The sequence below is a fragment of the Calypte anna genome, chromosome 4A (assembly GCF_003957555.1).
Source record: "Calypte anna isolate BGI_N300 chromosome 4A, bCalAnn1_v1.p, whole genome shotgun sequence".
NCBI classification, from domain to species: domain Eukaryota; kingdom Metazoa; phylum Chordata; class Aves; order Apodiformes; family Trochilidae; genus Calypte; species Calypte anna.
The window spans coordinates 36,166,366-36,193,783 of record NC_044248.1 but is presented as its reverse complement, the minus strand read 5'-3'; the positions used below and the strand labels follow the sequence as shown (position 1 = coordinate 36,193,783).

The window sequence follows — 27,418 nt, the reverse complement described above, 5'->3', positions numbered from 1 at the left end:
CTATTAAATCACTGTGAAAATGAAAGAAAAACATCTCTGCTGTGTACTTGATCTGTTTTTTCAATTTTAATCTACAATGCATTTATCTAACCAAATTAAGTACTTCACACTACATGTACAAGCATATTTCCTTCATATTTGTTCTCATTTTTATGATGCTTTAATTGTTCACAAGTAATAACAGCTGATTAATTTTTATATTTGAGCTGCAATGATGCTTTGAAATCTAATTTATAAGAACTGACGTGGCGCTTTCATGCAAACACCACAGACTTCTGAATTACAAAACAAATAATCCCCTGGTCCCTTCTCCCTTACCACCACCACCACTCCTGCCTCTTTAGCATCTAAACAATGCTACCTCAGGCTGATGTGTTCTGCTGCACAGATGTAAAAACCCAAACCTGCCTTAATTTCATTGTGAGATGATAAAATACAATCACTGGCTGTAGCTCAAACATAACATTTTTTAGACATAGCCAATGCTGTTATGTACCAAAAAGTATAATTCTGTTTTCTGGAGTGCCTGCTAAGCACTTCCACCTAATTTTGTTCAAGCTGAAGTCAGAGAAGTGAAGCTTAACAAATATTTGTGCCCCATTTTTACAGCAATAGAAGTTTTGTATCCTTACAAAATTTTGGACATACTAGCATACCAGAAAAAGGAATAGATGGGCATAGCTCATACTTGTCTCTCCCTCTCCTCTTGAATTAAATGGACTTTATCCCAAAGCTCTCAGTTCTGTCCTTTAAGAGCATGTTCCTCCAGTGAAGTCTCACAGTGACTTTAAATTCTTATTAGGCAAAACAGGATTTAATGTTGCCTTCCCATTTACTGCAGTATGCTACAACAGTTGGTTACTGAAATACAAATTTAACAACCTCTATACAAGGTAAGTACATATGAACTAACTTCACTCTTTGACTATCATAAAAATAGCAGCTTTGAATTGAGGAAAAAGAAAAACCAGTAAGCCTGCAGGGTTTGTTTTGCATTTTCATTCTGATGCCCTGAAATCAAGTTCTTTCAGCCCCTTGAGTAAGTACCTGCTAAATAAACTCTTCAGATCTCCTTTAATACACAAAGCTGAGGACTTAAAAATGCTTGTTCAAAGTGTCTGTGGTGGACATGGATTTAGGCTGGAAGAAAATTAGATCTGTTTTCCTCAAAAAACATTTTGAGTTTTTTAAATCCAAGTAGAAAAGGGAGTCATTTTCCATAAGTCCAAGTGTAACCCTAGCTCAGAAAGACATTATAACTGAGTGGCTTTGCCCAGTCACCCCAGCAAACCATGGCTGTACTCCACAGGGATTAGGCAACTGCCAGATAGAATAATGGAAAACACTATTATTTTATTAGAATAACAAAACCTGTGAGTGAGTAATGCTACAGTTTAAAATAGCTACTTTTCAGATGAGGATCTTCAGATAAAATAATTGACATTCAATTGACTAAGTCTGTTTCAGTGCTTCAGCTGCCTAGAAGCTCTCAACTCTCTCTGCCTGCATTGCCTAGAGTTGCCATCCTTCTCAAGGAACCAGGTAAGATTTTGTTCATTTCAGCTAAATCTCCTTTTAGGTTTGCTTCAGAAGTTAAGGAGCCTTGATATATATATGTAATCATTCCCATTACATCACATAATAAAAAGCTCAGAACAAAATCCAAATTCAAATAAATCTTCTATCCAGTCATAACTGTCTTATGGTTCATAGTTCTAATTAAAATCTATATGGCAAGAGTATTTTGCAATGATTACTCAAGGCCATTAGCTTAGAAGAATTCTGAGTGTTAGGCTGCCACTTAGGGATTCAGCTGATACTGGTGGTTTGACTTATGCTTCTCAGTAATGTAAATAAATTGGAAACTCCTAGACACTACAGTAGACACAGGAGAAAATTTTCACTCTTGAACAAAGTATATCTTTAGCATCTTTATATATCTAACTGGGTGAAAATGGACATCTTTTCAAATAACATCTCTAATTAAATACTGCAAAATTATTTATCTTGATGCATTTCTTTTTTTTAAATTTCTGGACATGAAAGATAAACAAATCAGATGACTAAACTTTCACTATTGCAGAAGTGTCCAGAGGAGAACACGATGATCCACAGAGAACAAAGAAAGATGCATAGGAATGAGCAGATTTTAGCTTAATTATTAATTAAAAAGTATCCTAGGTCTGATACAGACATGGACAATCTTACTTTGAAGGACATTCTTACTAGATTGGTGGCAGAAATCAGAACAACATTATGGCATTGTAAAGGTATATAGGTTTAGGGAAGCAAACTGAACAAAATGAGCTTTTATTATTGCTTCAGGCTAAACCAGAGCCATTTTTTAAATGTAACTGTGATTTGGTGTCAATGGTTTTCCTATAACAATTTCAGGTCTAGTTAAGAAACAGTAGTCAGTGATGCAGTCATGTTCTATACGGGTTGCTTCTAAAGCAAATCTATTTTCCAGGTGACTGTAGCTGCAGAGGCCACAATATCTACAAGCAGCTTTGATCACATTCTCTGCCAGTGTAAATTCCAATTGCTATTTTGACTCCAAAAGTTAACACAATTTTTCCTCACTTGATGCTCAAACTACTGACTCTAACAAAGCTGTATTTTCCCTACACAGTTTTATTTACTGAATTTTCTTTTATTTAAAATCATTAGCTACTCAATGATACAATGCACAAGTCCTATTTTGAAATTACAGTTATCTTAATTCAAAATAACCTCATAAAGCACTTTGCTTAACATTTCTTTCCTCTTGTCCTGGCTTGAGAGGACCAGGATACAAAAAAAATTTCTTCCCACAAAATGCTGTTAAGTTCAGTTACATCATTAATACCTCAAAGTCAATGACTGAAACACTTATGGTCAGTTGTCCCTTAGAAACCAAGTCTCTTACAGGGAAGAGGAAGCTTTCCAAACAATGACCATAGTTGCAAAGGATTGGAGTTTTCTTGGCAGGGCTACAGATAAAATCTACAGAACACCTCTCCTCCATAGGACAACTGTCATCATTCCTCTGGCTTCTGCATTATTCACCACCACATAGGCCAAAACAGAACTTGAACTACAAAATATAGAAAATATTAAATGCTGTGATTATAATTAGTCAGTGGCTCTCAACACCCAGGTTATTCAAAACTTGCCAACTAAAGATTAATTTAAACTGTCCAGAACTTACTAATCTTGGTTGCAAAAATTATCTAAGATATTTAAATTATCATGTAGATTATTTTCCTGTCAATCTTTCCTATAAATCTTTCCTGAGAAGGCATGTGAGAATGGATGATGCTCCCGTTCTATAACCAGAAACAAAGTTTCTTCCATATTCACTTTACAGTGTGATTATATTTCCTTTGCACAACTGTTACTTATTTTATACATTTGTACAAAATCACTCTCATTTTCACATTGGCCAGACACAGACAAAAAAAAAAAAAAAAAAAAAAGAAACACCAGAGCCTGGTTTATTGTTTTGTTTTTCCTCAAAGCAAACAGAAAGAGGTTTCCAATTTGAGCAGCCCAGACAAGAGTCAATGTCAGGTAGGAGTTCCAGCTCGTTAGGGTCAGGGAAAAGCAGACATTATATTTTTCCTATTTTATGAAATAGTTCCCATTTCAAAGAAGACACAAGTACAGCAAAATAACTTGTTTTCCCATTACGTGCAAAAAAGCAATACAGAATGTACAAGGAGAGAATGGAATTGTTATGGCCATGGGCTAGGCTTGCTTTTTCTCTGTTTTATTGCAGAGGGACAGGGAATCAGAATAATATTTTAAAAATGAGTTTTTAATCAAACATAACAGCTTAGTAGTATCTTTTAAGCAAACAGCTAATTTGTTGCTTGTAACCTTTATCATGTTTGGCTGTTTATTAAATACTGATGGACAGAGTTACACACTTTCTAATATGCACTTCTTGCCAGTAGAAAGATTAAAGATTCAAAAATCAAGCAGAAAACATTTTCTAAAAGAACTGTTTGCTTTTTAAAAATAACCCCCCCTTTGTTTCATTAAATATAACTTTATCAAAGGAAACTCACATCTACTACTAAGTATATTTAGTTCATCCCATGTTTATTCAGACAGTTTTTATATACCCAGTTAAGTGCAGGCATACCTAACATGCAAACCCCACCTGTTCAATAGGGTCTAAAGTAAATTAACCATCCTATTGTACTTTGGAAATCACCTTACCAGACACATTTACTGAGATTTCCAGCCTTTGCAGATGGGCTGAGACACAAAGGGAAAGTTATGCTCCTTACCAGTAATACTTGCATCTGTCCTATCCAATGAGAGACAGGCAGCACTCACAACTCATTTCCATGGGTATGAAAAGGAGACAGCACACCAAAACTTTCTATCATCTGAGACCCAATTCTGTGTCTTAGCCATCCTTAAATCTAAACATGCAAAAGTTTTCTAGCTAGCTATTTTTGTTTAATTTTCAATATACTTGCACGAAAAGTTGGCTTAAAGATACTAGTACAATGACACTCTTCCTTGTGAAAGAAGTTCAAATATATTTAATCTATTTAAGCAGAAGCTTGTTTCTTTTTGAAAGAATTCCAGAGCCACAAGTGAGATTTTCAGATGTGATAACTGGAAGAGTAGCAAAGATTAGACCATGTTTCTGAGGCCTCTGAGTGCATAAGAAAAGCATGATGTAAATTCATGAGCTTAGAAGATATCACTAGTCAAGTTGTAAAGAAAAAAAAATTTTAAAAACTGAGCACATCAGAAAGGAGATTAATATACTTTCTAATACTGATAAGGTGGAGGAAAAAATCTAGTAAGTGGCATCACTCAGCTTTCAAGCACATGCTAAGCAGATACAGCAGTTTTCTTACTTTGAAAATATAAGGGATTATGAAATGCTGAAACTGCTGATAGCAGAGGCAAAAGCCAATCAAACAACAATGCAAGCTTGCCTTTTAGGGGTGGGAAGGCAAAAATGAACTATATTGTTTGAACTAGCAACAAAAGAATTCCAGATTTCACAGCCCATTGCCTTTCTAAGCCCTTAGTATTCAGAGAGCCATAAGACTGAGACACAAGCTATTTGATGCTAACAGTATTTCAAACATGAAATCATCATAATAATACCTAGATGATAAGCAATATATAAAATTTAAGTACAGGTAGACTAGATGAAATTAGTCTAGTTTAAGACTAGACAGGCTTAAACTGTACCAAAATCACATCCAGTCTAGTCTAGTCTAATCTAATGTAATCTAATCTAAGATATTAGTGGAGTTTTGGGGTCATAGGGGAGGCACAGGAGATGTTTTCCTTTTCTTACAATAACAGGTATGCAAGCTAGGACTTTCTAGACAAGTTCAAAGCTAAATTTGTACACACCAAGAAAAGAGGAAAACTAACTGTAAGTGCTAAGGACCACTAAAGATGTCATACTATCCACTGTCATGTTTTTAATTACCTTCCAGACTTCAAAATGCACAAACAAGTTTATGTTGTGATAAAGTATTACTGTTATGTTTGCTTTCTTTTTATGGAAAATAAATAATAACTTGTTCTTATTCTCCAATAACTCTATTAATAAAGAGCAACCATCATGCCTGGTATTGCAAGACAAATGTTACATGCTGTGGTTATGATTCTCATCTAATGCAAGATATCAAATTACAGTCTAATCAAATAGAATTGCCTTGGAACACCACTACCACACTTTTGAAGATGCCATCATATCTCATATCACAGGGGTAAAATAGTCACTGAAAAATACAGAAATAGCTGAGATGAGCAGAGCATTTAGGAAGTATGCTTTCTCTAAAAACCAACTACTGACTAGAAAAACAGCACAAGAATGAACAGGCTATTTAAACAGAAAGAATGGCCTGGTAAAGCCTGTTAAAGAAGTCAATTTCTCAGAGCAGAAATGCCCATTCCCTCTACATACCTCATTACTAAAAGCTGTGGTAAAAGAGGTTGTAATGAACAAAAAGCAGCAGCCCAGACTTGGGCCAGTTTCTTTTGGAAATGCCTTATGGATGGAACAGAAAAGAGGTGTATATGCATATCCACAAGAAAGAATCTGGCATTTATAAAAGATCATATTTTAATAACTCACTGTTTAGACACATCAGGCATCACTGGCTGTTCTTCTTTCCTTGTGTCCAGTGTTGACTCTACAGGGGTAAGTACCACAGCAGCACATGAGACTATGGACTGGTATGAGTCTTCCCGGCAAACTGCAAAGATAAAACCAAAATTCAGTGTTAAAGGGTGAACTCAGTTTTTATTTAAAAAGTTTAAATTAAAAAAAAAATCAATGAATACTATGACAAAAAAAAACCAAAACAAACCAAGTAAACTTAATTGCTGCTCACATTTCCTAAAGTGCTTGCTTGGCACACTTTTTTTTGGCCAGAGACTGACAGACCCTTTATCCACGAGTTTTACCTAAACAATACCTGATGTCAGTCAGCTCTATCTCATTGGTGTGTCTGAGTCCTAAGAGGACTCATATTTCCATAAACAACATCAGAATATGATGCACTTTTAAAAAAATTTTCATCATAAACCGAAAATGAGAGTGGAAATTACAGATATAGTATAGATTATACAAACCAACCACGTTCAAAAATTTCAGACTTTATAAGGAAATAGATTTGAGAAAATCTGATTAGTGATTTTTTTGTTGTCAGTTGTCACATTCTGCTTTAATAAAAACCAAAACAACAAAAAAACCCACCCAAATGCTCCAGGAATAATAACTAATATATTGATCCATACTGATTCTGAAGATACAGATTTCCTTTATGAGCCAAATAAAAGCTGGAATTAAGAGTTGGTTTTACTGAATAATGCACAACAGCTTCTTATATATTAAGAATATATATATAATATAATTCTTATATATATATATAATTCTTATATATATGGTACTGTTATATATAAACAAGAAGAAATCTAGTGAGCTATCTTTTAAGCAGAAAGTCACACTTTAAATGTATAACATATAGAACTCTTATGGAGTGTACACAGCCAAGAAACATAAATACAGCCTATAAAACACAGATGACCACAACAAATTCTCAGCACTTCAAAACCAGAAACACCAATATGCAAGACTGTGACACTTGCAAACATTCAACTGTAGCATTTATTTATCAATGGAAAACTTGTTTCAGAAAACTTTCTTACTTTCCACCCTCCAGGATCATGTGTTTGCTTAATCCTGACAGACAATCTACCTTTTGCATAGCTCCTCTTATGGGAGAAGCAAAACTGGAGTAAAACATCCCAGTTCCCCTGACTGGGTCAAGAACATCTAACTGTGGTGTTTACCCTGAGCACTCAAATTACATTCAGCATGAATTAATTGCTCATGAGGAAGATACACTGTATGCCCGACAAACATCCTGGAGCAATAACTGGTTCTTTAAGGCATCAAGAGAGTAGATTTTAAGGAACAGGTCAGAACAGGACTGGATATTGCTACAAAGATCAGAAAAGTGCCAAGATCTTGTTTCAAGAGTAATTCTAAGCCGTTCAGCAAGCAGCACAAATGGCCAGAGCACAGGCAGATTCTGACAGGAAGAAAATATATTTTGAGTACATAAAATTATATAAAATATAAAATTATAAAATTATTATATAAAATTATAATGCATTTGATGTTCTCCAGCATTGCTTATGCTTGATTTTTAAATATCAACATGCACGTTGCACTAAGTGACTAAGACAAATAAGATGACCAGTACTGACATCTCACTTTGATTTTTCTTTGGAATCAGCACTACTCAAAGCTTTGTTACTATCATAGGCACCAATCTCCAAAACATGGTCATCCTCAAGAAGACCTTGCTATATTGCCTAGAAGTAGGTTATATGCATGCTTCATGCATATCAAATTAAGGAGGGAACAATGAAAAATACCTTGAACTAGAGAGACTACCTAAGTAAAAAGGAATTTTAGGTGATTTTTATCCCCCTATTGTTGCATGAAACCAACAGATCATCTACTAGCAGAGAGCTATTTGGTAGGTATCAAGCAATGTACAAAATAGTTATCTTCTCATTATAACCAGTGACTGAATATGTGCAAATAAGAACATTTATGTCTATTTGACTTGTGATTTACAGTCAGAGAATTGTACAAAGACTGGTTTGTCAAAGTGTGATACTGATACTCAGTACTCAACTTTAACCTGAAAGGCTGATGAAAGAGGGAAAGAATTAAGCAAATACATATTTTTCTTCAAAGTACCTGTGAGTACCACTTGAATATCTAGTTATTACTCTAAAACTTATAAAAAGGTCTGGAGACTATGGAAGCATCACAGGGAAAGGATTTCCCTAGAACAGGCACTACTCATCAGGGCAGCTACAAAGACAGATAAAACAAGAAATCACAAGCTATAAAGACGACACTGCGAGTCTCCTACCCTTTACAGAAACTTCATATATTTATAAAACTGTAAAACTAATTCTTACTTAATAATTACTGCTCTACAGTAGTTGTACAATCTCCTAATTTATAGCTGAAGACAAACACCGTGGTCATCCAGGAATCTGAGCTCATGGAATTCATTATTCTGGAGAGCCCATTCTTAGACAGTGCTACTGTTTGGCCTGGCTTTTGAAAACTACTACAATTCCTCCTTTTCATCTCAAGTCTCTCAGCAAACAGTCATAGTTCATTATGGTAAAGTATAATTAACTAAAATGTCATGAAATCACGACAGCACAGCAGCAAGTAATTTTCACCTACTGGAGTTTATTTTATTATTATCTGTTCATAACTTGCATTAAAATAATGACAACGTGCTTGAATGTGGACTATCAACTTTAACACTGATTGGGATGGGCACTGTTTTTACTTAAAGAGACTTTTCATTTTTCATTTCAAACTTCCCTTAAGTGTAGCTTCTTTTCTATACTTTCATTTTTCACAAGGGGCTTACATTAACCCCAAAAAATCACAGTGATGTCCACATATATTCTTCATTAATCCAAATCTCTGAGATCCTCAAAACAGTAGAAAACCAAAAATAACAAATAATTAAGGGATTACACTTTATAACCACAAAGGCTCTCATGTGTCCAACTTGCACTTTAAGAGCCAGCAAGAACTTTACAAAATTAGCCTTATCCCATGAATCTCCTATATTTTACAATGGCAGAAAGATATTAAGAACATGTTGTAGGTAGAGGTTCCTTACTACAAGTGCTGCTGGATATCTCCAGAATTGTGGAAAAAATTGTAGAAGGTATTAAAATCAAGGGAAACAATCTACTGATTTTATACTAAGAGTATAATCTTTAAGAGGCTAATAATTAGTACTTCAAAATATGATATACAATAAATACCTTCTGAAAAAAAGGAGTAATTTGCATGCAATTTAGCTGGTATTTTTCAGTACCATTGCATCTTCTTTATTCACAATTCTGTCACTATATGTACCAGCTAGTAGTTGTAGTGCAATAATGCAATTGAGAAAAAAAACTTTATTATGTATTTTATTTAAACAAACCTTTGCTTTTTAAAATTATTTTTAGCAAATATTGTTCCTTGCAGTGTACACAGGAGTTGGAAAAAAATCCTTTAAAAATAAAAGCACATTCTATATCCAGTAGGTGGGCATTGCTTCTCAATATCAAAAAGACACAACACATGAACTGCAAAGGACAACTCTACAGAAAAACAATCTACCTTTATTTAATGCTATAATAAAAAATCTGTGCTGCTTTTAATGTTGCATAATTTCTCCTCAAATCCTTTAATTTATACTTCAATGATGCAGAAAGTTTGTTTTCTTCCATTGCCAAGTGCTCTATGAATACCCCATATATTTATCACTAGCAGTACTGGTGTGGATTTACCCTATTTGGTTCAAGAAGTCCCAGTCATCCACTGTCAAAACAGATCTCTACATCTGGAGAAGAAAAATATTGGAGCTTTGGGTATTTTTTTCTTTTGGTGTTTCCTTCAAGAAAAATGATAATGACTAATTGAAAAGTTTACTTCTACTTTGAACCAACCAATGAAAAAAAATTAAATCCCTAAATATCATGACAGTACTGAATAGAATGTATCTGTCTGGAGAATACAAAGATTTTTAAGCTCATGGGGTGTCATTTACAGGATCTATTTCACTGTTAATTGTACACATTTTTCCTCTTATTTTTTTTGGAAAGGAGAGAGAAAATCTGTTTATCACCACTCACTATCAAAAAAAGTCTCCCTTGACACAAGATGCAAGTGATGGGTAGATGAGATGAGCAGGAATTACTACCTGCTTAGAGAACACAGAAGGGAAATGTCCGTATGCAGTGTGCAATGAAGCATAAGGGATTTGTGACACAGAGAAAGAAAAACATTGAAACATTTCGAGATTTAACAACTGGGCATTATTCTGACAGTTAAAAGTATTTAAACTTGTTCCTATACAGTTAAACATAATCAGCTCTCATCTTTCAAGAGACTGTTTGGAAACAACTGATGCTTTATACCAAGAAAAACCTGTCCTTGTTTGGGCTTGGATAAAGGTGATTTTCTGTCTTGTACTTTTGCTCTTAGCTAAGTCTTTTGTGAGTAGCTGCACTTGCTGAAATTCACAGCAAGTTTCTCAGTGTCTCCTTCTAGGACTGATAACACTTGATGTTTATAGTTACTGCTAGAGACTGGTGTGCAGAGCCAAGGACACTGCTCAGCTCTGAGGAGAACATTTTACTGTCCAGAAGGAAGAAAGAGGTCCCACCTGCAGCCCTGCTTTGGGGAGGAACGGACAAGAGAGATGCCAGAATTGACCAAACAGAGGATTCCATCCCATATACGTCATACTCACTATAAATTTGAGGGATCACGAGGGCCAAGCCATGATTTCCTGATTTCCAGCTTCCAGCTGCCTGCCCTTCCTGCCTTTCCTGCTTCCATTCCTTCCCCTGGCATCCTGGAAGGATTCTATCTGTTCCTCTGCCTGTGCTCCTGATCTGTGCCAGCCCATATCTGTGTGTTCCTGCCTCCAGCTCCCGACTGCTGCCGACTCCAGGAGTCCAGCCTGGACTTTCCCAGGGCTGCCCTGCAGCCTCGGTGGTGACGTGAGAGTTATTGGGGGAACAGGGGGGAAGGCACGTGGTATCCATTTTCCTGTATATTTGTATATATTTAGTAATTTTTCCTATTTATCATTACTGTTTCATTAAAGTTGTGTAATTTCCAGTAAAGTTGTGTAGTTTCCAACCTATAAGTCTCTCTCCCTTATTCTCTCTCCTTTCTTTATCAAGGAGGAGAGAGAGATTAATAGAGAGCATCTGTCACTCGGTTTAATTGCCAGGCCACTGTTAACCCGTGACAAAACCCCATAGTGTCTTGGTAAAAAACAGGAGATCCAGCTGGGAGTGTGGAAGGTTCCGAACACTTTTTTCTTGAAATATCCATCACCTGCCGTTGTAGGAGAGAGGAGACTGAAGTATGGAGGGGGGGGAGCATGGAATGTCTGGATCCTAAGTACCCAATTGCACATTCTTTTTACTACTGAAGGCCAGAATCTTTTAATTAATTGCTACAAAGCACCAATTCTCAGTGCAGGCACTTAAAACAAAACACAACAAAAACCTGCAAACCAAGCCAACTAACCAAAAAGAAATACAGAATCTACTGTAGATTTTTTCAGTAGAATTATCTAGTTCTGAGGACAAGTCAACAGGTGAAAAGCTGAGGAAAAGAAAAAGGAACTTTTAAAATGTGTAGCTCAAGCTACCTTCCTGGGAAAACTGCTGGCACTAGAAAACAGTTTATAAGAGGGAATCTTGAAATCGGATTTCTAAATTCTGCTCTCTCCAGAAAGAACAGTGGTTTATCACCATGCTAATTCCTTCTTCAACCAAACAGAAGTGTCTGCTTGGTTCTTGGTCCACTCAGCAGGCTCAAGAAACAGCCCCTGTTCACACCTGTCTCTTCATCAACTCCCAGTATGACAGGCATGAAACACTTCAGTAAAACCAAGTGTATCACTGCAGTTTCATACCCACTTTCTCAGCACCAGAAACACAAAAAAGTTTATTAGAATTTTGTTATTAAACTCCAAGACCCAAGGAGACTCAGTCTCTTTAAAGCAAAAGGTCAAGGCACTTTGTGTGAAAGCAATTTTTGCACGTCTACTTGAAGAAAAATTTAATATTGGGAAATAACAATAAAAGCTTAACTTTCCTGCTGCTTGATTCTTGATTTGCTGATAGTCTTTGAGCGAAAAGGAAACTTAGTGGATCTCTATTTTATTAGTAGTTGATCAGTTATTCCAGGGCCACTTTTCCCTGAGAAACAGCTACATTTCTCAATATTGGCCAAATGAATACTTAAGAGAATGAGACTGCATTTACAGCTCCCAAAGGCTTTGCTGTTATAATTCTGCAATAAAACCACAGGCCCAATTCTTAAACACAGCATAGTCCCAATCAGAAATTTTGTAACAGCAACAATTACAGGCCCATTACGGGCAAATTAATTACTTTCTATCAGGTTCTTATGTTTCTTGGTTCTTTTGTAGTATCCATGAAAGCTGCACACACACATCTGCTTTGTACTACCAAGGGTACAAACATGGCATTAAGCAGGAACCAGAGAATTCTTCTAATGCATCAGCAGTTTGGTGGTGATTATCTGCACCCTTCCTTTTCTCTCCTCAGTTTATTTGCTGTCACAAGCCACTGTGGTAAAATAATGATAGTCACATGTGAAATATGGGCCTACTGACTTGTATGTAGAAAAAACTAAACAGTAAGAAGCACTGAATCTTGCTTCTTTTAATATTAATACTTCCAGGAATGCTGCTTAGTGTTTACAGCGAATGGAAGGGGATGTTCTGATCACCTAAGGACAATATGGACATGAAAAGTAATGGACATACCAATTATTGTCATAATCACCTAGATAATGATGACACTGATGGCCAACTTCTTGCACATTTCCTGTTAATCACACTGTATTAACAGACTGACTGTAGTTTGGTCTCTCCTGAGAAGGACATGGTAGCACCTTAGCTTTCCATTCAGGATTTTACAGACTTATTATGGACACTTTCCCAGTCATCTCTTTCACATGCTGAAGAATCTGCATTCTGTATGAAAACTGTTCCATATCTTTGGCCATCCTGTTAATTTTCCACAACCACTCCTTGTTGCAGGTTCCTGCAATGATGAATCACTGTAGCAACACCAGGAAAAACAATAACTGCTTTCATGGAAAATTAAGTAGGTTAGTTTTTCAGTTGTAATGTCTGAACACCAAAAACATTCTAAGTATATCCATTTATGCTTGAGGCTGCTTCTAAAATACTTCCTTATTCACAGTGAAGAACTTAAAGCAAATATTGTTCCTTGCAGCCTACACGAGTTGGAAAAAAACCCTTTAAAAATAAAAACACATTCTATATCCAGTAGGTGGGCATTGCTTCTCAATATCAAAAAGCACTGGCTTTGTGTTAACATTGGGACTTCTAAAATAGATAACATGCATCAGCTTTTGGCAACACTATCAGTCAGGGTGATTTCATATATTGGTATTTTTAGCACTGTAGTCTGTGACTTGTTTTCTGACACAGACACGAATAAAAATGATCCCCTCCCACCCATGAGGGAAATGTTGTGATAAGAGACTAATGATCTGAGCCCAATCACATCAAATTTTGCCAAATTGAGGGAAGCCTCCTAACTGAACAGTATGAATATGCATTAGAATAAGAAGTATATGCTTAGTCGTTTGGTCTAGGATGCATGGCAATAATCCCCACGTGCCTTGGTTTATTCACAAGATAACTGGTTAAATTTATTTACAACAGAAAACAGCTACAGGTAGGTTCATGGGGCAAAGGAGGCTCACCCAAAACTCCTCTGCTGGTGGCATGTCTGATGTGCTTGGCCTGAATGCAAGCCTAAACTCTAAGACCTCTTGGTCCTCCTGACTTACCAACAGAGCCATGAAATGCAAGGCTGCCTGCAGGAGCTCTTGCATGGGGAATAGGAATGAAAAACACCATAGTCACAGGAGATGGAAGAAAACAGAAGAGCCAAAATTTCTGATTTACCAGCAAGGATACGACAGGTATTGCTCTAAGTGCCAGTTTCAGATGGAAATATAAAGCTGAACCCTGGTAATAGCCATAAGATGCCACAAACTGGGAAAACCTCATTTCTGCTCCTAAAGGACATGGAGAAAATCCCAACAGGTATTTCACCAGCCACAAGAGCCAGCTGCCTCCAAGCTCCTTTTTCAGCCAAGGCAAGAATAATAGTTATAGTTCTGCTTTTGATTACATTTGGGTTTCTATTTAAGCTATGTGATGCCTTCAAGAAAAGGAGAGAAACAGGAGCAACTGGGACAATGGCATCTTAAAAGGAGAAATACAGAATGACCTGCAGGGCATTTCTGTAGGCACAATTCAAGCTCCTGAAGGAATGACTGCTCTAACAACAATATCCTTGACTGTCATTCACTGCAAGTAAAACTGTCAAAACTCAATGGGAATCGTTTTCAGGAGCATAGTCTCTTGGCTTCAACTATTATTCTTGGCCTAGCTAAAATAAAGCCTGACAAGCAAGCAAGATGAATTTATTTTTGTTTGTATTGAAGTGCTGTAGTCAAAAGAAATTAATTTAACCAACTAAGACAGATAAACCTCCAAAAGCACAGTTTCCCAAGACAATGCATTTAACAAAATCACACTGTCAACTCTTCTTGCATTTTCTAACAGCAAAATCTCAGCAGGAATATGTGAGGTATTTTTGTTTTGCAAGAGTATCAGGATATTTGGCTTTCTGTTATAAAGGTTTCAGCAGCCACTAGCAGGACCATGAGGTACAGCTGCCAGCAGAGCTGTTTGTCTTCTCAGTCACAGAGTGACAGCCTTTGTCAGCCTCAGTGACAAGCAACTCAGTGAGCAGTCCCTACAGCAGCACGTTTGTCACAGCTATTTCTACTCATTCCTCCTCTGACACAAGTCCTCATATACCACGTATTAGACATTCACACCAGACACACGATTAGAGGACCCATAACAAAAATGCTACCTTTCTCTTCTCTCAGGAAACACATCTTCCATATTTACTATAAAAGCCAACTAACATATTGTACACTTTTGTCCTCTCTAAGGTGGGTGGTTTCATCTTTTTTTTTTTTAAATGAAAACCCAACAAACTTCTTGAGGAAACTTTGCTGTCATTGTTTTTGATAAGCGATTAAAAATTCCCCAACTCTGGAGCCTTGTGTAGTTAGTAACTCCAATACTTGCACATCTCTGTTGAGAAACTTTAAGACCACTTTGTACTTAACCACTATTGAGGGTTTGTTTTGTTTGTTTTTTCTTGGGGCTAAAACTGTCAAAATTATATAAAATCAGTTTTTGGGAACTATTTAATAAAACAAACTACAACATATACAAATAAAACCTATCTCTTCAGAAAATAAAAATTAAACCTATTTTGGGAAAGTTAGTTCCACTTTCATTCTTCAGACACAATCTGGAGTGGGTAGAGACCATATCTGGGCTGAGCTGCAGGCTGCCCCCACACTCATCCAGGATGGTGAGGGAAGCAAATTCAACTGGCATGTCTCTGCAGTCACATAACAACCTTGCAGAGGAACAAGCATCAGAAAACAGCTGGCTACTGCTCCAGCTGAGTGCTCCTCTGTCACTGCAAAGCAGCAAAGAGGAAAGCAGACTGAGCATTATCCACAGCCTTACTACTTGTTACTCCAGCAGCAAAGAGACGGGCCAGCATTATGATCACCTACTGATGATCTGAACCAAAAGAAGAAATGGAAAGGCTTTAAGGAACAGCAGGTTACATACTGGGATGAGATACACTGCACCTTCCTCCTGTGGGCATCTCTGACTGAGATGCTCTGACTGAGCAGCCTGTGTGTGAGGGAAGAGAACTTTTATGTTCACAGGACTGGAAAGGGAAGGCTCTGGGGTGGTGTGTTGTGACATGAAGTTCTGTGGATTCCAGAAGATAATCAAAGTAAGAATTTTGCTGCTCACACAGCTTTTCATGTAATACCAGGGAAATAGTGTTCACAAGTTAGCCAGGTGACAAGAAAGGTTGGCATTGTGGAAAGAGAATGGTACAAAGTCTGCTGTGCCGTGAACAGAACTAAGAAGCAGAATATGACTGTCCATCTCTTTGCTGTGCCTGCACTTTTAATACTCTGCCCATTATATAGTTTGCAGATTTTCCTATGATTTTTGTTTGCTACATGTAATTTACTAGATTTCAAGGCCAAATTAAAACTCCTGTGGGCATCTGACCTGACATGTGGCACAGGTCCATCCTGTAGTTCTTCCAGAAATTCAATATTATAGTCCTGATGCAAAACTTTGAAGAGTTCACTGCCATGCCAAGCTTATAAGTGATCTGCTGAATTCTACTCATTAATGGTCAAAACAGCATAATTTTTCCAATTGATCTTCAGAAGTACAGACAGCCACACATCTATGTTGCATATAAAGAGTATGCCAAGTAAAATACATGCAGCTGTCTGAAAAGCAATTAAAAATTTGATCATTTCACAGACCTCTTTTCACACTTCCTCTAAGAGTCTTAAATATTGTAAAAAAAAAAAAAAAAATCACTAAGGCTTGAAATCTAACCAAGTTTTGAGGGCAATATATTTTACTTTAAAGACAAATCAATTGAAATGGGAATAGATTACACTTGGCAAAAAGGATCGGGGTCAAAATAAGTGGCAGGTCAGGCAAGTTTAGCAGACTTGAAGAGCCATTAAACTGGGTGATTCCAGTGAATGGTGTTTTAATAGGGCCCAGTGCAGGATTAGAGAAACAAAGAATGAAGACTACCACTATGCCTCCAAAGAGGAGCTTTGATTCACAGGAAAACAGTAACTCAATGTACTACCTCTACAAAAATGTCCAACACAAGCCCTGGCTGGAGAAATATGGAACTGGTGACTCTGAAGGCACTGAAGTCAGGCTGAACTCAATTACCACCAAACCTTCTCAAAAAGATGACTGAAGAGAGTGTGCACTATGGCATACGTGTTCCTGTATGGGAGAAAATCCCAGACTTCCCTAAAGAAGAAGAGGAAAGTATAACAGAAGTCAAACTGTAGCTGTAAGAGCCATTAAATCGTTGAGGGGGAAAAAACCCAAATATAAAATGGTGGCTGTCTTAAAACATGTTTAAAATTAAGATGTGTGCTAGTCTGGTATATCTTTTAAGATTCATTGCAAGTATAACTATGCAAAGTATGATCACTTTGCTACTTACAAGACCAAACCTGATGAACTGAGGCCTCTATCTGTCTGTGAAAGTCACAAAAGTTGGTTGCTCAAGATCACACTACAAGGTTGCAACATAGGTGCTTCAGTTATCCTGACCTATAAACCAGTGGTTTCAATTATACAAGTAGTCATGGCAAACAAAATAATGATAGCCTGTGTATAGGTATTTTGGAGGCTGTTTTCTTTAAAAAAGTTTTCTTGTCTGCAATTTTCAAATCTGATGCTTATATTTACATTGCATAACTCACAGAGTGAGAACAACTCACAGAGAGAACACCCACAGAACTCAGTAGTGAGAGAAGACTCATATATCAGGTAATCAATTATAAAATTACATGGTTTTAATTTATTTCAAAACCATTTTTCTCTGTATAAGTCATAACTCTGCATAGCATGCAGATATTTCTTAATTCACCATATTCTTGGCACCCATGTGTAAATATGTCTGAAAAACTTAACAGCAGACTGCCAGATGACAATGAAGCATCATGTAGAAAAACTGGTACTGAAAGCAAATAGCCAGAGCCCTCTGGTCTCCATCAAGGCCTGAATTCCATACGGTCTGAGCTCATTAAGAACCAGAAAAGTTACCAATGAAGAGTAATTCAAATTCCTAACATGAATCAAATGAAAATCTAATTCACAAAAAAATTCAGTTGCTTTGCTTCTTGTTTAATTTACATGTGAAGTTCTTCCCAGAACACAGAGATAGAAGCCTATGGACCAAGGCAACACCTAAGCCCAAGCCATTATAAATTCATCAGAGTCTGTTCAGATCCTACCTGTCATAACAACTGCTAAGCAAAGAATGAATAAATAAAAATCACTCTTCTTTTGCTAGCAACCAACAATTTGGAGACTATATCAAATATCCATTTGCATACAAACTCTCTACCTTGCTTTAAGCACCTTTCCTCTGGTTTGGGCTCTAAAAAGGAAAGAGTGCCATTTAGTGGTCAGGTAGATTTACTGCACCTTTTAAACTGAATGCATCACTGTGCACTGGTAATATTAGTAGGAGAATCTTAAATGGTGATTGATGGCATGGTTATTAATGTTGGTTTTACTTGACGAAATAATGCAAATGCTTTTTTGTAGGGAATGGATGATGTTTTATTTAAATCCTGATTTGGAACCTGCATTGAATCTTTTTGTGCCTTGTCTCCCCAGAGATCAAAGAACTGCCTGTTCATTCCTTTGCAGAGGTGATAATGTAGGCTATACATTTTATTAATAAAGAGGATACAGGGAAGTTCTGTAGGTGCTGGCAGGAAAGTAACTCTAAAACCTGCCTCAAAGAAAAAATAATCATGTTCTAGAACAGGAGAAGATGCACAGGAAATAGAAGTACAACACACGACTGAATTTCATGGAGTAACTCTACTAGTAAATGGCCAAATTCACCTGTAGCTTCTTTGGATTCATCAGCCTCAGAATTTCTGAACCCATGGTGAACTGATTAAATAGAACCAAAGAGATGAATGCTCAATTCTCAAATTGTACCATTTGTCAAAGCAGATGAAAAGTGCTCATGAATATGGAAGACTGGTTGTGCATCTGTGAATCCAGCAAAATGTGGCCTAATGACTATTTAAATAGTGAGCAGACATTCAAAGACCCATGTTCCATCTTCCCTTGGGAAATATTCAATCTTTACTTCAGATGTCATGCCAGAGGCATCTGAGGAGCCAGTCAAGTACAACAGATCCTTCTTAAAGTTAGCAAAGTGCAAGTGGACCAGATTTCTAGAGGTACATAAGAATTAAGATAAACTGCTTTTTTCTAATCCACAGTGATTCTGAAGACCTCCTTTTACCTACAACTAATGCCAGGGAATCTGAACATATTTTAAATCAGCTACACCCATCAGTGGCCACTTCTTCTTTCCAAAGAACACCCCCTTCACTACATGTTTAAGTAGCTTGCTCCTAAAGGATGTTACACCAAGCCCACTAAAATCCATGCTCTTGAAATATTCTATGCTACACACCCAGGCAGAACAAATTAGTTCTCAGGTTTCTAAAATATAATGCATGTAATGGCACTGCTCCATTCCCATGCAAATGTCAACAGCCTTCACCTCCACAACCTAATTTAAAATCCTAGCACTCAATGGAAGGAGTTCCAGTAGCTTCAAGATCCTCTAGGCATCAGGGTGCAAAGGTTATACTTGCCTCTTCTAAGGGAAAGTTACTAATCTGCTCTTTGGTACTCAGAGCATTTATTTGCATTTTGAAGTGCATGACCACCAATTCTGGAACCTCCTTTCCACTAGTTCTTTAAGCTGCTGTATATAAGAATGTAATTTATTTCAGTCTCTGGTGAACAATTATGCTCTTAGCTGATTGAAATTTAAGAGCAGGCCTAAGATCAACACTTGACATTTGTTGAAAGTCATCCAATTTAAAAATCAGAACTATTAGGAAGTTAGCCAATGTTTTAAATGTGATATTTACTAATCAAAATAAAACTTCACTTCTGACAAAATCTTAAACATGAATGTTGTGTACTGCATTTAATCTACAGTTAGCATCCAAAATCAAAAGATCCAAAAATTGAAGGAAATATACTGAACACATCTTCCTCCTTAAAAACACCTCTCAGAATTGTCCTTTAAGATTAATTTGTATCCATCAAAAGTGCCATTTGTACCAGCTAGATGCTTTACACACTCAATAGCATAAAAAAAAAAAAAAAATCAGCTATCTAAAGTAACATCATTTCATTTGAAAGAGTAACTACTGGCTCAGTAAAAATATATTTTTATAGCTCTGCAATAAATATATATAAACCAACAGCACTCAGTCATGACATGCTATGCATAAAATGTGCCAAAGCTCCTGCATTTAGGCCATCAACACCGATTTAGATTTAAAAAGCAGGGAAGGCGATTTCTACGCTACAAGGATTTCTCGTTGCATGCTTTTAGTTTTCTTTCATATGTTCAGTTTCTCTTCATTAGCTTTGGTTTCAGAGGTACTGTCTTGTATAGCAATATAAAATATAAAATACTGTTGTGAGATAACTGCACTCCCCTGGGATTAAACACTGGGCCAAGGTTTCATTTGCCTACCAGTGCCAGCAAAGTGGATAGCAATGATTACATAAAGAACTGCAATCCACAGATGAGAAATGCTATGAAAGAGCAATACATTAAAATTTGATATTGATACTGCTTCTGAATTCTGGGCATCTATTTTGCTTTTTAGATCTACTAATGGGTTTGTTGCTGAAATGTGTTTTTAATATGAAGTAATCCATTAAACATCTTGCAACCTGTCAACAGTCAGACAGCAGATAGAGTGTTCAATCTGACTACACACGATTCCCAGAGCTGTACTGTCAGTATTAATGATGTCAGGCCACAAACATGAAAGAAAGGAAGGATTACTTTACAGAACCATGATTCCTTTTGATAGAGTAGGAGGCAAAGACTGCACAGCAAGGTATGTAGCTTCAGATGGATTTCTGTAGTGCCTTCCAAGGCAGGTCCTGAATGACAAGCACTCCTCCTCTGCCCCTTGAAATTCAAAGATGTAACAAGTGGCCAAAGACTGAAAACTAAGTCTGAGAGTCAGGATGATTTTGGGATCTAGGTCAACCATGAAGATCCCAAAGACATACATTTACTGGAGGGTATGTGAAACTTTCACACCTTAGATAACTATTTTAACTATTTTTTTTTTATTATTAAGAAAGCAACCAAAAAGTATAGTCTTTTTAGGATGGGGAAAGTCAGGATTTCTGACTCTATAAATACCAGCCTTCCACTTGGTGTCTGACCTAGCAGCTACAGCCAAAGGGGCAGCATTTTTTAACCAGTTCTAGGGGGCATGCTTGGTTTCCTCCTTGCAATTTCCTGTTTTTAACATAGTACTGAAGAAGCTAGAGCTGGTGGCTTGTCTTCTATTTGCAGGAACATGTTGGGAGCAAGAGAAATGTTAGTAAACCAGAAGATTGAGAGACTACATGAATTCTCCCCTTCAGTACTTCTGTGGAGAAACAACTTAATGTTAAAACCATACAATTATGCCTCCAAATAATAAGGAACTGCACCAAAAAGTTGTATTTGACTTTTATAAAAAACAAATTCTTAAGTCCATGATACAGCTAAAATGCCCAGTATCTGTTTTCAGTAGGAGTTTCCCACACCTCAATTAAAGACTGTAGTAGGAAGCTGTGGAGGTTAACAGTGATGAGGTCCTTTTGCTGATGTACTGAGAGCTGTACAGTCAGTTACCACACAGATTAGGTCTGTTCTCTGCTCCTTAGTTGTGGAATATCTAACTTGTCATTAATATAAAGCGAATGAAGAAATAATTCTAAATAAACTAATAAAAATCTGTTCAAAGTTCTGCCCACAGCAATGTATTAGGCAGTCTCTAGGTTCTATCTTTCTGACACATGGAAAGGCAAGATCCTACTTGGCAGGAGAGGAATGTTACAGCTTACCACAGGACAAGCATGGCAATCCTTTCTTTAGAAGGCTGAAGCCAGAGGCTGCTTGTACCCTGTGCTGGGTTAGGAACTGGCTGGAGGGCCGGGCCCAGAGAGTGGTGCTGAACGGGGCTGCCTCAAAATGGCGGCCGCTCACCTGTGGTGTCCTCAGGGATCAGTGTTGAGCCCAGTTCTGTTTAATATCTTTATTGATGATTTAGATGAGGGGATTGAGTCCATCATCAGCAAATTCGCAGACGACACTAAGCTGGGGGGAAGTGTGGATCAGCTGGAAGGCAGGAGGGCTCTGCAGAGGGACCTGGACAGACTGGAGAGTTGGGCTGATTCCAGCGGGATGAGGTTCAACACGGCCAAGTGCCGGGTCCTGCACTTTGGCCACAACAACCCCATGGGGAGCTTCAGGCTGGGCACAGAGTGGCAGAAAGGGACCTGGGAGTCTGGATTGACAGGAAGCTGAACATGAGCCAGCAGTGTGCCCAGGTGGCCAAGAAGGCCAATGGCATCCTGGCCTGTATCAGGAACAGTGTGGCCAGCAGGTCCAGGGAAGGGATTCTGCCCCTTACTCAACCCTGGTGAGGCCACAGCTTGAGTCCTGTGTCCAGTTCTGAGCCCCTCAGTTCAGAAAGGATATCAAGGTCCTGGAGCAGGTCCAAAGGAGGGAAACTAGGCTGGTGAAGGGACTTGAGCATAGACCCTATGAGAGGCTGAGGGAACTGGGGCTGTTCAGGCTGGAGAAGAGGAGGTTTAGAGGAGACCTCATCACTCTCTACAACTCCCTGAAAGGAGGTTGGACCAGGGGGGGTTGGTCTCTTTTCCCAGGCAACGCTCAGCAAGACAAGAGGGCATGGTCTCAAGTTGTGCCAGGGGAGGTTTAGGTTGGATATTAGAAAGAATTTCTTTACAGAGAGAGTGATCAGACATTGGAATGAGCTGCCCAGGGAAGTAGTGGATTCTCCATCCCTGGAGATATTTAAAAAGAGACTGGATGTGGCACTCAGTGCCATGGGCTGGGAACTGCAGTGGTAGTGGATCAAGGGTTGGACTTGATGATCTCTGAGGTCCCTTCCAACCCAGCCAATTCTATGATTCTATGATTTAAGTCATTGGAGCTTCCCAAGGCATCTTTGGAGGAAATAAAAGTGCTGAGCTGCTTCATTACATTCATCTTTGAGCGAAGGCTCAGTTGAACTGTTCTTATAAGCTTATCTCAGATTGCATGAAAAGTCTGAAAATTTTATTTCTGTATATCACTGAAACTGGAAGGTAAAACCCCTACAAAATATTCTGCATTTTTAAAATCTCAGCACTTATAGACCAAACTGTATTTTGACTGAAGTTGGGCATACTTTGCTGCAATTCCTGTTCCCTGAGCTTTAAGGTTTCTGTGATGACAGCTTGGATGTCAACAGCACACTGCATTTTAAGGTTATCAAAATTTCCTTTTCATTGTTAGTGATGAATGTGAAACAGAAATTTACAGAGCTGCTAAAAAAATATATGCAATATGCTTAAGCACTTAATAATATTTAACTTAATAATACTTAAGAATAGCTATACCATATCTTAAAGATCTATATGTTTCTATAAGTTCTACCTAAAAAATTGAACAGGAAAGCGTTTCTTTAAAAAATAATTTTTGAAACTGTATACACACGCATGTTGTCACTTCAAGGTTAATACTGGGGACTCCCATTAATAGCATGTCATAAATGCTACTATATATCTAAGAATAACAAACATGCTGAACAGAAAACTTAGAGCCCAGTTAACCTTTCCATAAGGTTAAAGACAAAAAGAAACAGCTCCATGAGAAAGTTCACTGCTGTTAAGCTTGTTTGACAAAATCCTGTCTAATGAGCATACTGTGCCCTGATTAGAATCCTTAACAATAAAATGAAAATAAATCACTGCATCCTGAGGTGGCTGCCTCCCTCCCATATCCCAGCAGCTCTACAGGTTAGTGAGCTGGCAAGATGCAAATCACCAGTCCTGATGGGAAGCTGTGGCCACTTTTTTCCTTTTAGCCTGTATTTCCATTTATGCAAGCAGAAGAGATTCAATTCTTGCCACTTCTCTCCCTATCTAATAAACAGAAGACCTTTCCCTTCCCTGTCTGTGCTCTTGATTTGTAGGAAAATGAGGCTGCCTGGTTAAAACAATTTTTCTGGTTTTTCACAGATCAAACAATAAAGGCAAGGGATGAAAAAAATATGGATGGAATATCTTGGAAATATATCTATAAAGAAAATATAAGTACTTTCTACATTACAAGCTCCATTTGCAGCTAAACTATTCTTGTACTGTTAAACAGGTATTTCACAATTAGAGCTACAGAGCTGCATTCCCTTCAGAAGTATTTTCACAGTTCAGTTACTATTATTACAATGTGAGAATGCCAACACCCAATGTAATAGAAATGAACCCTGAATACAATTTTCAGGAATGCTTTGCCTTATACATAAATTACTAATGCTATTAGGATAGGAATATTCAGCACTAGTAGTAAACTTTCACATAGTAGAATTTACAGTACACAGCACTAATGTTGCATTGTTAAGAACCTGGCAATTAGTGATAAAGAATAGTGATAAAGTGCAAACTGTACACATTCAAGTGTGCAGTTTTTACAGAAAGCTCAAGTTTCTGGTCAAACTAAGTGCAAACTCTTACTAACATTAGTGAGGAAAAAGCACACAGAACATGCATGCACTGTACTTTGTACACTGAATAAAAATAAGCAAAAAATACTCATTTCTGTGGAGTGCTGTGGACTACTTTTCTAAGTGAACATGATGAAACATTTGCAAAAACACAAAGAAAAGGTTTAGCCATTTATTTCCCATGTGCTCTGGAATTCATCCAACAGTTGAGTTCAGAAAATAGCTCTCAGGGCCCATATCTAATCAGCAAAGCTGCTGCTAATGTCAAAACACTTTTTTGACTCACTAAGGAAAAAAACTTGATCACACCTTAAATATTAATTATTTTCCTAACCTTTCTAATCTAAATTCATTATGGGCTTCAGATATGTGCCACTGCCTCCCTGATACACAGTGCATATATTGTGGAGACCTTACACTGTAAAAAACTCCCACAAGGACTGGAAAATGCATAAGCAGGGCCATGACCCTGATATTTAATGGGAACAGTGGCAGAGGCAGAGAAGTACACTTTGTAGAAGAGCTTGCTGGTTAAGAATCTGAATAACCTTTATTAATGAGGTACTGGATAAAGATGGATTATCATCCGACTTCTCAGTAACTTTCTGTGTTGATTTTTCAGTGATGTGACTAAATCTGGTGTTGCTCTAAATACAATACTCTTTTTGGATTTTTCCATCAGTGTGGCTTTTTAGGGATCCTGATAAACACTCACTTAAAAACCACAGCATCTATAGACAGAATTAACTTGTTACCACAATGCTAATCAATGCTGAAATTAGCAGTATAAGATTTTAAAATAATCATATAATATAAGGGTAAAGATTAAACTTATCAAACAAGCAAATAAACACAATCAGAATTATTCTGCCTGCAACATACTCTTCATTTTCCAGGGTCAAGGACCAAGACCACAAACCACCCCAATGACTTGTTTTGGACTTTGCTGGCTTCAGTACACACAAGGATTTTGACTGAGGGGCTGCAAGGGGGTGGGGGAGGGATGAGAGCAGTGAAATATTGTTTGATTTCTCCACAGCAGATAATTAAACCACACAAGTTTTCCCTAATGCTTACGAATACAATCAGAGTACAGAAAGTTACTCTTGGGAAGAATTTGGCCTTTTGCACTGTTACCTTCTCTGTGGTTTTGAATAAAAAAGTTTTGAGTTTATGCCAAAGTATAAAGGAAATACATTAGGTTCCACAAGACATTTTCTACAAAAAGATGAGGTTTTCTTCACTGTTGCTACTGTCTCCCAGGTAAAGAGAGGAGAATGGATAAGAACAGATATATTTTAAATCCAGAACAGAACACTCCCAGGCTACCATGTTATTCTGGCCTCTTTATTATAATACCTATATATAGGAATTCCCTGTGCTTACAAATCAATTTTTTTTAAAAAGTTATCCCCACTTTACCAACCTATATATATATATAGCTCCTTATTATCCCAAATGTAGGTAGACTACAGTCACAGGTACAGTAAGAAAAAAAATTATTTTAAAATTCAAACATAGCACACTTCTACAGTAATTTTTTTCCTGTGGCCTTAATTCACATATTTCAAGTGCTTTATAGCCACTGAATCAGAGCTTTCCTTTATATCTTCATATTTCAAATCAACGCTTGTAGTTGAAACTCTGAATTTGAAGGATCATAAATGCATGTTCCTTTATGAAGCAAAAAACTGTTTTCAAAGACTATTTTAAGCTCTAAGGATTTTTAAAGTAGTTAAGCATAAGATCCCACAGTTACAGTGCATGTTGAGTGAACCCTGAAATAACTTTTTTCAGACAAAAAAAGTACAGATGAAGAAGCTAAACATAACAGAAAATGGTAATAATTCCTAAATCCATCACTGATACAGCAGAACTCCAGTAAGCATCAGCATTATGCACATGCTTTCTGAATTAGAGCCTTCCATTCTGTCCATTGTAGAAAGAGAAAGTGAAGAGCCAAGTTTTTAATACAGATGTGCACGTTCTAAGCTTTGCTTAGGCTGTAGGGCTTACCCAAATCAAACTTTAATAGATCCAGAAGTTTTAATGACTATGGAAGACAACACGTAGCACTTTTTGGACTTTGGTCTTATTTTAACCCTCCCTGAGCCTACCTAAACTATCTCATTGAAAGTCAGAGGAAGAACACAAAGCAGCCAAGTGCTTTTATAAAATAAGACTTGAACACTGAGGTCAGGTAGGCCTTGCAAAGCAGAGCAATACCTTTAAAAACCAGGACACAGACCCCTAGCTGAAGAAAACTGGGATATTATATTACATATATGCATAGTTTGACATGGCTGTTAAAACAGTCCTCTTGGTAGATTAGGAACACCACATGTATAAAGCATCCATATATCAGAAACAGCAATAGCCTACCTAGCTAAAGCAGATATGGACAATAATGTACTCCCTGTGCAAGATCAACATCTCTTCGCAGATGTATAAAATTGTGGGGAGGGCTCACTCTTGCTTCCAGTTATCCTCTTGGCACTAATTATTTTTTGGAGTAAACATTAATTTAATTTGAATTTTAAGTAACATGCTCTGAAGCCACCGTTTATTACCCATCTCTGTAAAGGACAGCTAACACCTTGAAACGTTACATTATTAATTATGTATATAAATCACTACACAAAGGACACACAATTAATTTCAATCATTAATTAATTGTTTGCTGTTTTCATTACAAAGACTCGAGGCTTAATTAAGTGCCACAGGAATAGTCTTTCATGTTTTCTGACAGACGCTGGCAACAGGGAGTTTATACTACACTGGAGCAGTCATGACAAATTCTTTTTCAAATACAATGGATTTTTGCTGCAGGTTTTTGTAAAGAGCCCCATAAAATGAGACTTGTTAGGCATAGCTTGAGATTGAATTTATCTCATATTAAGAAGTCATCTCTATAGCTGTTGAAGTAAGCAACTTAATTCACTTTTAATTTAAAAATTAAAATGAAAATTAATGGCAGCAAAAGAAAACGATTTTCAGCTCAATTTCTGAATAATGAACAGG

The 27,418-nt window shown here is 37.2% G+C and overlaps 1 protein-coding gene across 1 annotated transcript in view; it reads right to left on the bottom strand.

Moving 5' to 3' along the window:
• Positions 1-27,418, bottom strand: part of CCSER1 (coiled-coil serine rich protein 1) — a 630,536-nt gene that overhangs the window by 456,957 nt on the left and 146,161 nt on the right. The window contains exon 5 of the mRNA XM_030449910.1: positions 6,104-6,224. Within this exon, the coding sequence (XP_030305770.1) occupies positions 6,104-6,224 (121 nt within the window). The remainder of the gene's footprint in view (positions 1-6,103; positions 6,225-27,418) is intronic.